Source organism: Chelon labrosus, assembly GCF_963514085.1.
Source record: "Chelon labrosus genome assembly, chromosome: 8".
Lineage (NCBI taxonomy): Eukaryota > Metazoa > Chordata > Actinopteri > Mugiliformes > Mugilidae > Chelon > Chelon labrosus.
In genome coordinates this window covers 12,049,144-12,063,866 of record NC_140358.1, presented here as the reverse complement: position 1 = coordinate 12,063,866, position 14,723 = coordinate 12,049,144, and the positions used below count along the sequence as shown (strand labels likewise).

The 14,723-nt window shown below is 41.8% G+C and overlaps 1 protein-coding gene across 2 annotated transcripts; it reads left to right on the top strand.

Moving 5' to 3' along the window:
• Window positions 1–218: 218 nt before the first annotated feature.
• ssrp1a (structure specific recognition protein 1a) lies at window positions 219–11,300 on the top strand. Of its 2 annotated transcripts, none has more exons than XM_084549986.1 (18): window positions 219–279; window positions 1,042–1,122; window positions 1,876–2,061; window positions 4,658–4,763; window positions 4,867–5,060; window positions 5,158–5,258; window positions 5,362–5,491; window positions 5,629–5,732; window positions 6,052–6,180; window positions 6,291–6,512; window positions 6,616–6,688; window positions 8,066–8,198; window positions 8,281–8,326; window positions 8,480–8,612; window positions 8,739–8,906; window positions 9,062–9,162; window positions 9,257–9,428; window positions 10,485–11,300. In XM_084549986.1, exons 2-18 carry the CDS (start codon window positions 1,069–1,071, stop codon window positions 10,554–10,556), a joined length of 2,124 nt encoding a protein of 707 aa, XP_084406112.1. In that variant the 5' UTR covers window positions 219–279; window positions 1,042–1,068; the 3' UTR covers window positions 10,557–11,300. The 2 variants fall into 2 exon arrangements, with proteins under 2 accessions (XP_084406112.1, XP_084406111.1); XM_084549985.1 differs by having other exon boundaries at window positions 9,257–9,437.
• Window positions 11,301–14,723: the final 3,423 nt, after the last annotated feature.

Here is a 14,723-nt window from a genome sequence, read left to right as displayed (position 1 = left end):
AGCAGCCCCTTCTGCCCCGCGCAGACTCAGTAACAACGTTCTTTTTTTTTCAAATAAAAGTTAAAATTAGCAACTCTACAATTTGAATTTTACATATTAACCAGCGTTTGAAACATTTCAGAAAGTGAACGTTTTACTTTAAGCTCTTTAACGATTAAAAGAAAAATAAATATCCATACCGGAAGTAAATACAAACTCTCCACGATTCTTTCCTGTGACGTAGCGCTAGCTCCCGAGGCTACACGCGGGAAACAGGCGAAGCTGATCATCACAGTGATAGTAAGACGTGAAGTTTTTAAAATGTATTTTCTCATTTACTACTGAGCCAGCTTGTGTGTATTTGTAAATTACGATTCAGTATATTGCCCACTCGTGCTTAATTTCGAGCTATTTAGTTTGTTAAATTAAGTCTATGCATCACTTGCTTTCTTTGCACCGGCCTAGCTTTTGTGGAGCGCTTGATTCAGTGCACGTTGTCTCTCTGTGGGGCGGTGCTTTGGGGCATCTTTCCTCTTCCTATATGCACGGGGGACTAATTCAGACACGGCGCAGCATCCCTCCATAAAAGAAGCGCACCCTGTACTATTCAAGTTAGCTTAGCCGTTGTTCGTGGCGCAGCATGGACGTTAATTATCGTTTATGTTAACTAATTGTGGGCTCAAACTGTTATTAACTGATTTATATGTTAACTAAATAACAGTTGAAATGTTCGTGAAACTCCCAACGTCTGGACTTTATTTTTAACAGTCAATAGCGTTAGCTGTTGTTAGCTAACTCTAAACTTGGCACTTTAAATTGCGACTGAAATATTGAATACTACATAGAAAAGATAAAAAATATCAGCAGAAGGAGTTTCACTGTCACATAAAAGTAGGCTTCTGTCTTTTTGCAGTCTGCGGTTTGACTTGTATAAGACCATTTCCTGGGGATGTTATCAGGAGACTCAGTGAACTTGGGATTTGAGTTGCAATATTTCATGCTTGCTATAAGTCTTGTGGATTTATGGTTGTACCTAATTCAGTTTCCTCCTTCTGTCTGTAGAGCATCGGTCAACGCCTGTAAGCCGAGATGGGAGACACACTGGAGTTTAATGAGATCTATCAGGAGGTCAAAGGCTCCTGGGTCAGTATCATCTTCATCAACTGCCTCTGTGTGTAGAGAGGATTAATAAGTTTCTCCTAAGGTTTATTATTCTATCTTTTTACGTGGCTGATATTTTTTACGATGGTCAGGTTCTGTGTCGCTTGGTATAGCTGTCAAATAAGTTAAAAATAACATCATGTTATAGCCTGGTGCATCTTCATCAGCTCCCAAGGTAGAAAGGAGGTGGGAAAGAAATATGACGTGATCAAAACTTAATTGGACAAACACATTTCGGCCCGATGAAATCCACGAGCCAAGTCACGGCAGATTTATAAAGTTGTTCCGTGTACTACAAGATTTTATTGAGTTTTGATATCCTAATGGTTCAGGAATATATTGGTACATCACAGTACTGAAGTGATGATCCACTCATTTGTAGCTCTGCAGGCACGTCTACGAGTAATGTTATGTTTTTTGTTGTTTTATTTTTGGACAGACCTATCAGAAGCATAATTATTGTCAAAAAGTCATCATATGAACTTGGACAGCAACTAGCAGATGGTTTAGTTACTGTCTGCTAATCTTTAGATTATTTATTTATTATATGTCATGTTTGTTATTATAGATGACATAGAAAACCAGAAATACTGGCATTTAAATCAGTTTATCTAAAACTAGTTCAAGCAGTTTCCGCCAGGCGACTAAGGGATTAGTTCATGTTTCAGTTTTATTATTGAGTCCCAGCATTAAACACAACTCCTTGTGCGTGTCTGTCTTTCATTGCTGCTGCAGAATGACGGTCGGCTGCGGTTCAGCAAGCAGAATGTAGTTTATAAAAGCAGCAAGACGGGGAAGGTGGACAGCATCCCTGCAGGCGACCTCAACCTGGCCCAGTGGAGACGAGTTTGTTTGGGTCACGGCATCAAACTTGGCACCAGCGCGGGACACGTCTACAAATATGACGGCTTCAGGGACACGGTGAGTTCTGGACATCCCTGCCATGTGCGCAGTTGTGGTTTTTTTTTTTATGATTTTTTGGGGTTAAAGCAGCTGATCAGGCTCTAAAGCTTCCACGTGATGCTGTCCTCGTTTTTCTGGACTAGTTTCTTGCCGTTTCTGGGAAATAATTGTTACCTTACTCAGAGGAAAACAAGGCAACAGTGGAGTATTTCAGACTGACACACACTGCTGGTTTGTGTAGCGCTTTGTTTATGACGAGGGACTTAACACAATCAAGAGAACCACCGATAAACAACTTCCATTCCCTGCTTGACATTTCCACAGAAAAACACTACCATCTTGCGTAAATGCCACCACTGCTGTGCGTATGAGTGTGTGTGTGTGTGGGGGGGGGTTTCTTTCAAAAAATGTGAATGAGTCGGCTCTTCTCCCCAAAGCTCCTAATGGGATTAATGAGGGAAGGCAGCGCTAGCATGTGTGTTCCATAAACAGTGTAATCATCTGCTCATGTGAGTCAGTGTTTATATCAATCCACCGAAACAATTTGGCTCAGAAAACAGACAAGAAAAAAAAAATTGTGGTTGTGTTTGTTTTTTTATCACCCTGTATCTTTTTTTCTTTTCCCCGCTGCTCTGGGTGTATGGGGAATGTTAACACGCAAAGTACAACGCTGGGATGGGGTCTAACCTGGAGTCTGCGGCTGTCTCCTGGGGTTAATCAGCATATTTTTTGGGGAGATGGATCCTCTCGGCACAGGCCGTGATGTCATTGTTTATTATCCCGCAGTTAGTGTCGGTAATCGAGAACTGGCTGGAGGTTTGGCTGCTGGCGTGCGGAACAGACACTTTGATTCATCTGTCTCTATGAAGTGTCCTTGAGCAAGATGTAAATCTCCGCCAGAGACTCTGTAATATAGCTGACCTGTAATTGTCATCTGGAAGAGCAGGAGGTGTAGAGGAAAGTGTACGTCACTTTTCTTTCTGTCACTTCCTTGTTTAGACTGTAATTAACCCGAATCATTGTCACACTGGCTACGTTTACACGGACAATATCTCTCCGACTTGACTGAAATCATTCTGTGATTAAACTGTTAACATAGGCGCGAAGAATAATGATCTCCTCGACATCACTGATTTAATCTAAAAAGATGAATTGGACAAACTCAAGTTCTCAGTGTTGCTTTCCACATCAATTCCAGCTTCGTTTATCTTTTTAAACATTTGTTTGAACAACTCGATGTTTTGCTACCTCCATGTTTATGTCCAGAAACTCATCACGTCACCTGATGTGGGCGATGGGTGAGCTTGCACAGGAAGAAGGTCGTCTTTCCACCCACCCAAACTAAAAATGCTCAGATTAAGTGTTTGCGTGGTTATTAGGCACTAATGTTCTCCTGTTGAAGATTGTCAACTCTAAATCCAGGAGAAAATTCTCTCAGATCGCGTCAGTCGGTTCTGATTGAGGTGGTCACATGAGGCATTTTTGTTTTGATTGTTTTTTTTTTATTATTCTGATTATTTGCAATATACTAGTAAATGTATGCAGGAGAATAATGTGGTTAAAGTTTAACGTTGGCACTTGATGATTATTGACGTTTGGTTCAATTTAATCCATTAGTTTTCAGCTTTAGACGGTATTTATTCAGCCAGCATTCAGGTTTCATCTGTTGAACAAAAGGAAATTAGCAGAAGAACATATTAATTGAAGTCACAGTAAGTAGATTAACAAATTGTTTTGTAGGTTTAGTACCAAACGTCTTGTATCATATTGACAGTATTATATATATATATATATATATATATATATATATATATATATATACATATATACACATATACATATATATATATAAACGTCACATTTCAAGTGATACTCGGCTTTATTCGTAACAAAGCCGATGAAATATTTTGGAGCAGGATTGAGAAAAAAAAAATGCACCCCTCTGCCAAACCTATAATGAGGAGTTGAGAACTGCACACACTCTGATTTTATGCATTTACACATCTGCTCACACTTGCCGTCGTATCTAAACAATGCCTTAATCCTGGTCAGCGAGCACACTGATGAGCCTCGGCGTACACACACAGACACAGACTCTCTGGGCTCTAATTGGCTGTAATAACCTCATAGACAGGCAGATATCCAGGTGTGTAAATTCGGTTTCCCACAGAGTCTCATTCTAGCCTGCACACAACTCGCACACCGCAATCACTTCCACATGTGTTTGTACTACCGGGACTGTGTGTGTGTGTATGTGTGTGTGTGTGATTGACCATGTGTTTGTCACAGTGTGTGAGTCCTTTCCAGTTGTAAGCGGGCCTGCTGGATAAATAAACAGGCTGATTGTCAGCGGTGGGGTGGAGGACAGAGAGGGCGGATGGATTACATTCACCTCCTGTGTTCCCAGGAGACCCCAGCAGCAGAGGTGGTTGCGATTGCGTTGTGATTAATTATCCCCTATCCCTCGTTCTTTTTGGGTGCTGTTTTTATAAGCTGTGACCCATGCGGAGCTGATGCTTTTACTGCCCTAACCCTTTTGTTTTCATATCTTTCTCTCCTGTCAGCTTCATTTTTTACCTTACTGACTTGTCCCACTATTTCCCTCACCCACCAGGACTTTGAGAAGATTTCTGACTTTTTCAAGGCTAACTACAAGGTGGAGCTGACGGAGAAGGACATGTGTGTGAAGGGCTGGAACTGGGGAACGGCCAAGTTCTCAGGTAAAAATACACCAACAAGTTGATCAATACTCTTTCTGTTTTCTCTCAATGATTGATTGATTGATGAATCGATTTACTTTTTCTCTCTCTCATTCCATTTAAGGCCCACTGTTGTCCTTCGATGTCAATGAAAACACAGCGTTTGAGATCCCGCTGTCCAACGTTTCCCAGTGCGCCACAGGGAAGAATGAAGTCACTCTGGAATTTCACCAAAATGACGACACAGAAGTCTCCCTCATGGAGGTCCGATTCTACGTCCCACCCAGCCAGTCTGATGAACGACAAGACCCTGTAGAGGTGAGGAAGGATGCTCTTGTTCCCTTTCTCCTGAAAAAGCACAAATATTTTTTTATTTGTGTTGGTAATGGATCTAAAAGAGTGTGTTTTCCTTCAGGCGTTCGCTCAGAATGTGTTGTCTAAGGCTGATGTGATCCAGGCCACAGGCGACGCTGTGTGTATCTTCAAAGAGCTGCAGTGTCTTACACCCAGAGGAAGGTAGTAGGATTTAAACACACTCTGCACAACACCTGTTCATTAGAAATAAACTTGACTGATCTCTCATTTCTCCTATTTTTTTTTTTATTTATTTACTTTTTAGATATGACATTCGTATCTACCCAACGTTTCTCCACCTGCATGGTAAGACTTTTGACTACAAGATTCCCTACACCACCGTCCTCCGTCTCTTCCTGCTGCCACACAAGGATCAGAGGCAGATGTTCTTTGTGGTAAGTGGACCTCTTGTGCCTTTTGTGTCCAACATTTGTTTTTTACAGTGTCTCTCGCCCAAAGTAGCATATTCCTCTGGCGTCTTCTGTCGTTCCTTCTGACATTTGTCACCCTTGTCTCCCTGTTTTCTTTATAGATCAGTCTGGATCCTCCCATCAAACAGGGTCAGACACGTTATCACTTCCTCATTCTGCTCTTCTCCAAGGAAGAGGATATCAACCTCACCCTCAACATGAGCGAGTAAGTACGTGGCGGTAAAGGATGCCAGGATAGTAGTAGTGCATGGAGCCGAGTGCAAGAGCACAGAGACAGGTTAGAGAGTTAAAGTACATAACGCTTGGTACGTTGCTAATAGAAGAACTAAGATGGTAACTTAAAGATAACTTGATCTGTGTGTGCATTCAATACACATTTCTTGATGTTATAAAGCGTGTGTCCACTAGAGGGAACCAAAGATCAATTGTCACATGTTTACAGTAGTATTCAAAATGTCTACTGGTCCTTGCTTCACTGCTTACAAATTAAGTCTTAAACCTGTTCTTTCTTCTGTGTGAAACAGGGAGGATGTGGAGCGTCGTTTTGAGGGCAAACTCAGTAAGAACATGTCCGGCTCTCTCTATGAGATGGTCAGCAGAGTGATGAAGGCCCTGGTCAACCGCAAGATCACTGTACCTGGAAACTTCCAGGGGTAGGCACACATTTAATGCACACATTTACAACACATAATGTGAACAATTTAAAAACAAATCAATAAAACCTCTCTCACTATTTGGCCTCCTCCCATCTCTTCCTCCTCAGCCACTCCGGTGCTCAGTGCATCACCTGCTCCTACAAGGCGTCTTCAGGCCTCCTCTATCCTCTGGAAAGGGGCTTCATCTACGTCCACAAGCCCCCCGTTCACCTGCGCTTTGAAGAGATCTCGTGTGTCAACTTCGCCAGAGGCACCACCACAACGCGATCCTTTGACTTTGAGATTGAGACCAAGCAAGGAAACCAGTACACATTCAGCAGCATTGAGAGGTGAGGCGGCTGCACGCAGAAAATCAGGAGCAGATCTAGAATAATGCATAGTAGTTCATTCGTGCAACAAATAACTAATCCCTTGTTTCTCTTTTCCCACTAGAGAGGAGTATGGCAAACTTTTTGACTTTGTCAACGCCAAGAAGCTCAACATCAAGAACAGAGGCTTCAAAGAGGTAATGATCAAATCATTTACGCAACTCCCAGCTTGTAGAATAAACATATTGCACACATTTTGTCAGACTTCCATCCCAGATATTGATGTTTGTCGCCCTTCTCCTGTGTGTCTGTCCATGTACCCCTGTAGAAGAAGGTGGGTATGGTCATGGGTGTCACGTTTCGATTAGGCACATAATTTTATCAGTTTGGAGTGATTTCTGCTTGCATGGCGTGCTGCTGGTGTGTTTGTTATGAGAACTCTGTTTAATGATGATTTGGTTTGATGCAACCAATCCGTTTGGTGTTGAACCGGATAAATCTTGAGTGATTTATGACTAATTACGGGTCATGGGGGCGAAGGAGTGTGTGACTGTGATAACTGTGTGTTTGTCTGCATCGTGCTGACTAATGTGTGGCCTGGGGGCTTTTGGTGTGCTTTAACACTCGACACAGTCGTCATCACGACCGCTGCCTGATGTAGGCAGTGCTGATTGCATTACCCCTGTTGACATGTACACGCTCCTGGCGTGTTTGACAATGCAGCCAACTCGGTTTTTGCTGGTGAAGAGAACATCCGTTGCTATGGTGATGGGGTCAGCAGAGGAGGTCAATGAAAATGAATGGGACCTGCTCTCCATTTCCTGCTTTAATAGCAGCCTGTCTGACGTGTCGTTTGTCTGTCAGCTGACAGACATGGATGCTGATGCATGGAGATGGGAAAAGAGCGTGTGGGAGGAAAATAGTTTGACTTGGGTGTCCAAGAATACGGTTTGATTTAGTTAACTTGCTGAAAATGGTTAAAAAAGGGATTAAAAAAAAAAAAAAAGGACCTTTTGATGGGTTTCCAAATAAAACTTGAAATCCAGCCCAAAGTGTCACAAATTAAATTTAACTATACAGCATGGTGTATTTTATTTTGTCCTGCATCAATGAATCAGTTAATTGTCTTTTTCCAATGCGTTCTAAACAAATGTTTTTCCTTTATGACTCAAAAAAAAAACTACAACGTCTGCTTGGGAGCCTCCTATTATTACGTGCATTCTGTTTACAGCTGGAGACTGATTAAAGGCTGCATACACCTAAAATGATGCACCCATTTTCAACACAAAATGTGAGGAAAGCAGAAAAAACATTAAAACATTTCCTGCTCTCTATTCTTTTCAGATTAAACCTGCAGCATCATATGGTTGTGGCAGACCTTTAAGCAACTTCAGCTGTTTATAATCATCAATAAATTGTTTAAATTCTTTATTATCTCCAATTTACATAACTGTGAATTAATTGTATTAGGGATCGGGACTCTTGTGAGACGTGAGTGGCTTTTTCTGACACAAGGGGTGCTGTGTCGTGGGTAGTGGCAGGGTGTTTTTCTTGACCATGCAGTGTATTTCCAGGGCATGAAGGGTAAGATTGACGAGTACAGCGACTCGGATGAAGACCAGCATGATGCCTACTTGGAGAGGATGAAGGCTGAGGGCAAGATCAGGGAGGAAGGCAACGACAGCGACGAATCAGATGGCGAAAGTGGTGAGTAATGGTCACGGTATGGCTTAGGAAGAGAGTATGTCGAGATCAGTAGGTTTGATTGTGTGTAATTGTCACTCCTCAGATGAGTCTTTCAACCCTGGAGAAGAGGATGATGACATTGCAGAAGAGTAAGTGACGTTCTAATAACATTTTATTGGCTTTATTCTATTAAGCATTTTAAAAACTTAAAACGACAAAGTCTCGGCTTTTTTTCCTCTCCGGCTTATTTCACACAGATAGTCCCTATAACTGCTTCTGTTTTCTCTTCCACATTCACTCAGGTACGACAGCAATGCCTCAGCTAGTGAGAGCAGTGATGATGGGGACGAAAGCGAAGACGAGAGTGCGAAGAAGAAAAAGCCCAAAAAAACCAAAGTGGTGAAGGAGAAAAAAGAAAGGAAGCCGCGGAAAGAGGTGAGACGACCGCTGCAAACAAGTCTCCGTGCAGATGTTTTTTAAAGCTGTAAGCAGATGTACAGTACAGTATAAACCTTACACATATACCCACTAAATCTCTTCAATTTGTTCAAATCTGAGTAGAAGAAGCAGAAGGATACCGGCGGCCCCAAGAGGCCGATGAGCGCCTACATGCTTTGGCTCAACTCCAGCCGCGAACGAATCAAGTCGGAGAATCCTGGCATCTCCATCACAGAGATCTCTAAGAAGGCCGGAGAGATGTGGAGACAGCTGGGCAAAGACGAGAAGGAGGTGAGAATGAGAACGAGGCTGAAGAGAGTTTACATTAGAGTTCACTTTTTGAGATGTTTACCTCAGTGTGTCAGACGCGACAAAAGAATGTTGATAATCAATATCCATGTATTTCATGATGTTATGTTCATGGATTCATCTTGTCTTTCCTTTAGGAGTGGGAAACGAAGGCAGGCGAGGCGAGGAGGCAGTACGACAAAGCAAAGAAAGAGTACAAAGAGAGCGGCGGAGGATCAACTTCCACATCTTCCAAGAAGTAAGCCTTGCGACCTCAAAACTCTTTATTTTCTTTACAGACCCAGACTTTAATATATGTGACTGTTCCTTCTCCACCGCTCTCCACTCATTAGGGAGAGTAAGAAATCTGGAGGCAAAAAGGACGAGAAGAAGAGGAAGTCTGCTGGAGCAGATAAGGACAGGGATCGGGCTGGAGGCAACGACAGCTTCAAGAGCCGAGAGTTCATCGAGACCAGCGAGAGTTCGTCAGACTCTGATCACAAGAGCAAGTCCAAGAGGAAGAAGGTGAAGCCGGTAATGATAAATAACATTATCAGAGAGGCTGCAGCAGGAGCCTTTATCAGATAACTCATGTGTTCACAACATTCAGACATCACATGCTGTAGTCGAAGCAGAGAGTAAAATTAGAATTAACAACAAATGTTTTATGCTTGAGTGCATCTGGACATCCAAATTAACTCAAGATATTGAGTTAGGAGGAGGAGAGACTTATATGTTAGCTGCTAAGGTGAAGCAGATAGTCTACAGGTCTGATTGAGGGACAGCTGCAGGGGAAAGAGACGAATGGAGAAGAATTGTGATCGAAATGGCACACAAGACAAAGAGGCCACAGGTAAGAGCTAGAGAGGGAAAGAGGGACAGCAACAGTGCTATTATGTGTAACTATTAATTTATTATTATTATATGCAGCTTTAACCGTACTGATGCTGGAGTTTATATATAAATACAGTGAATAAATAACATCCTATTAGATATTTAATTCCTTAAATTGATTGTGACATTGTAACATAAAAGATAAGAACTTAGCAGGACATTTTAATGTGTGATAGTCTGTCATTGGCCAGTATGTAGACCTGGATAGATTAATCTATTAAGTATTTTAAACTCCAGGTCTTAGCCTTGTTAAACTTTCTTCCTCTTCTTTCATTCTGTGTAGCTAGATGTAGTCAAGTAGTGGAAGACGTAGGAAATGTAAAATTTACCTTCAATGAAATGTCCTGTATTAAAATTGTTTTTTATACAGCTAAATAAATATAGTTGTAAAAGTACATGAATGTTAAATGAATGCAATGGGTGACACTAAGGTCTGTGGCCGTCGAACACTTATAGGCAGCTTTTCATACAATTGCTTTTTAGAGCTCTTAGTTCTTTGATGGCCGTTCGGTGCGTCCGCGTCTCAAGGTTTTGGAGATGTTGATTATTAGCCTCGGATTTCTTCCATGTTTCTGAAACTATTTGATCAAGCTGATGTAAGCATTTGTTAAAATCTTAGCAACCCATCTTATTATTTTTACATGATCTCACATTTAAAAACGTATATATATTTTTTTTCTTTTGTAGAAGGAGTCAGATGACGACGAGGAGGAAGAAGTGGTGTCCACTCCTGCCAGCTCAGAAGAGGAATCTGACTAAACACACACGTTTACAGATCATACACACAAACCAAGGACCAAGCACTCATACTCGCTATGTTGATATCACATGGACGGACACATCAACAGACCTGAGTTTTTTTGTTTTTTCTTCTACATGTTAAGTTTCAAGAGTACGAGCTCACATCTTGTGACTGACTCTGAAAACTTGAGCGAGTATCCTCCTGACAGCTCAGAGAAACAACGGTATACTGGTGTACCATTTGAATTTGTGAAGGGTTTTCCATCTGAACCATGAGAGGGATTGTTTTAGTTTAATAGCAGTGAGGATTGTAGGAGTTACTAGTCGATTAATGTGGATGAGGCAGAGTAGCAGATGTAAAGCCGTTTTGTTCCTTTTGTGTAGAGCCTTTTTAAAACCAATTGTTTCTCTGTGTTTTGCAATGTCATGTTTTCAGGCTGAAATAAATAACTGAATCGTTTTCAATAAATCCTCACATTGTTGTTTTTGTTTTGTCCATTGCATCACGACTCAGAGTGACATAGAAACCATTAATGTAGGTGACTGGTCAACCCCCCGCTCCTCCTGTCCACGTGCTGATGTGTCCGTGGGGAAGGACGCTGAACCCACAAATTGCAGTGGTCAACCTAGCACCTCTCCAGGTTCCCTGCACTTAAGCGTGTTTTCTTATGGACCTTTATTTGATCATGAATCATCCCCCTGTCATCTCCAATCACAGAAATCAACAGTGTTTCGTATATTAAACTGCTGACTTTGTCTAAAGCTGGCCTGCTTTAAGGATGTCACGTTCATGCATGTTCCCAAATGCCGGCCCACACAATGAATTTTGACCCTCGGCATTAAAGCCAACATAGATCCGGATTTATAGTTCTACATAATTCTGTAATAAATAATAAACTCAATCTGCCAATGAAGACGACCGAAAGCTCTTAAGTAGTTTTCTCATTCAAACAGTTCCATATAAATCCCATTTGTGGGCCACAAAAAAACAAATAATTCTATATATTTGCAGCCCCCCCCCCCTGCCTCCGTGGCCCTTCACAGGACAAGCGGTTACAGAAGATGAATGAATGAAATGAATGTTCCTGTAATTCCTCATGCAACTTGTAAATCCACTACGTTATCTTACAGACGAAAAGCTTTTAGTGTTGTCTTAACTCACACCGTTTCCACACACGGTGGAACATCGTTTAACCAGGCGGGGCGGTTTTGGAGTGTGTGTGTGGGGTGGCGGCACCGGTGAAAGTTTGAGAGACAGTGGTTTCGAACATGAGGCCGAGGTCTAAGTAGTAGATGGTTTCAGATGTGGTTTTTAAGAGCCAAACACTACCGGATATGAGGTTGACATCCACTTAGACAGCTTTTGATAATAGGGTACTCTTCATGCACCACCTGCTGCACCACTGACTGGATGTCCCAAGAATGACCTCTTGTGATCATTATCCTTTCAGTTTAATGGGTGAGCATGTTTGCCAGCGTACAGATGAGCTGGGATTGGACAGATTTTGACTTGATGTTGGCACTGCTTAAAATGTTGATGGATCACCAAAGTGATTAACAATTGAACGTCTGAACCGAAGTTCAGCCAACAATTGTTGCGACATTTCACGCAGAGCCATGAACTCATGGTGGTGCTAGAGAAGGAGCCAGGATTCAAAGTCAGCAGAAGTTAATTTTTGGGAACCATGAGTCTAATAAGGGCGGCACAGTGATGTGGTTTTTAGCACTGATACCTCACAGCAAGAAGGTTCTGGGTTCGAATCCATCGGCCGACTGGGACATTTCTACTTCTGCTTCCTCCCGCCACAAAAGCCATGCTCGACCTGTCCAGGGTGTACCTGCCTCTCACCCAATGGGACAGCTGGGAAAGGCGCCAGCCCCCGCAACCCCTCAGAGGGCAAGTGGTTACAGAAAATGAATGGATCTAATAAATTTTGGAGCTAATCCTCCTAAATGTTGATATTCATTCATTTTCTGTAACCACTTGTCCTCTGGAGGGTCGCGGGGGAGCTGGAACCTATCCCAGCTGTCATTGAGCGACCTAAATGTTGATATTTCACACGATAAATGAAAACTTTGTTTTGACTTGATAGTTGAAGCAAAGGAAAAGTTAATTCATTCTTTGGGGAGCATGAACGTCTGAATCTAAATCAATCCTTTAGTTGACTTGACGGTTCACTAAAAACTATAAATACGTTGGACCCTGTGACCATGGTGGTGCTGGAGAAAAAAATCAGTGGTTCAAAGTCCTCAGGCCCATCTTCTATGCAATATCCATTTATACACCAATCAGGCCAATCACCATAACATTATGACCATGTTCCTAATATTGTGTAGGTCTCCCTCGTGCCTTCAAACCAGTTGTGACTCATCAGAGAATGGACATGGGTCTTCTGAGGGTGTCCTGTGGTGTCTGGTAACATGATGTTGTTGGTCGGGGCCTTTGGGTTGAGGGGAGGGGCCTCTGTGGATCGTCCCACAGATACTTGATCAGTTTGAAATCTAGTGACTTTGGAGACCATGTCAGCACCCTGCGCTGTTCTTCATGTTTTTTTTAGTTGTTCCTAAAGCGGTTTTGTGTGTGTCTGTGTCAGGCTGCATCCTGCTGGGGATGGCTGCTGCCACCAAGGAGTGTCACTGCTATGGTGTGGGGGTTCCTGCTCTGGTCAAAGTAATGTCTACGTGAATGCCAGGTCCAAAAGTTTCCCAGCAGAACATTGTATTGTCACAAGATGGTCAGTGTTATTTACTTCACATTTCAGTGGTTTTAATGTCATGCCTAATCAATGTATTTCAAAGGGTAAATTTAAATTGATTATGGGAAATTCATCGCCCCAGAAACATGGAGGTTCATGGCAAGTAGCCAGAGACTTAGGTTAACTGGGCAGATCATCCCTCATGTGGTGTGTTTGTGTGTGAGCTTGTGTTCATGTGGTCTTGAGATGCTTGTCTTCTGGCATTGAAAGACGGATTGGGTGGAAATTTGATCCACTCATAAACAACTTCCTGTCACATAATGCTCACTTTTACGATTGTCTCCTCTTTCACTGACAAATCCATCCTCTTATTCTTCCTCACATTCGACATCCTAGCAAATGTATTCTTACATTTACAGATGTATAATTTTCACAGTATCATTGTCCACTGGAGGAATGCTTATGCTGCTGTGACAAACACAACAATCACATGCAGTCTGAAAGCTTGTGTTCTTGCTCGTTTGTCCAGAGCATATATATGTGTTTATGTGTGCCTCATCTTGTATCAGGTTACCATTAAGTGACCACAAACATAATGGACCCACTTAAGAAATGACACACTGTCTGGGCACATACATCCACACACACAGACACACTGCCACTGCATTACATTATCTTCCTGATGTGAAAGGCTGTAATGCTGCTGCTGAGTGTGTTGAGAACTGGTCGTATCGTATGTCACTACTGCATGGTTGTCAATAAAGCCACAGTTTGTAATTTATGACTGTGCATTTGGACTCACTGTTCATAAGTGAGGGGGTCTGTAAGTATAGAATTTAGATCAGATTTTTGTACGCTTGATGTACAGAAATGTGACAAAATGATGTCTAATGGGAACATCTGGAACTTATATTGAACATTTAAATTCAATTTAGATTTCTCTGAGTGGTTACATTTGAAGTCAAGATCTTTTTCACTGCCACTTCCGTAAATGGTCCGGTTTGACTTCCAGTCCAGCCTGTCCGTTGGGGTTATCAAAAGTATTCAGATGCTCCACATACTCTGTATTTACATACAGTATAATTGTGTAATGCAGCACATTTTTCATTGGTCAGAATGTAATATGAGGACATTTTTAAAACAGAAACATTTTCTTGACCCAGATTATGAAAATAAAGAGGCAGATTGTGGACCCGGCACATTACAAAAAAAAAAAAACCTACACAATACCAAGTTTTGAAAGCATAATATTAAATAATTCATACACAGAAATCCAGCAGAACAGTAAAGTAAAGCAACTTTATTCCGACTACAGACAGTAATGTCTTGTAAATAAATATGTTGTAAATAAATGACATTTACTGTGTTGACAGATGAATACACATCCATCCATCTGAAACCGGTGGCAATGCACTAAGCTAGTGCATTAATCCAAACTCTCTTTATACGTGTAGGCCTTCTGGTATATCTCACTGTTAACTGTCTGCAG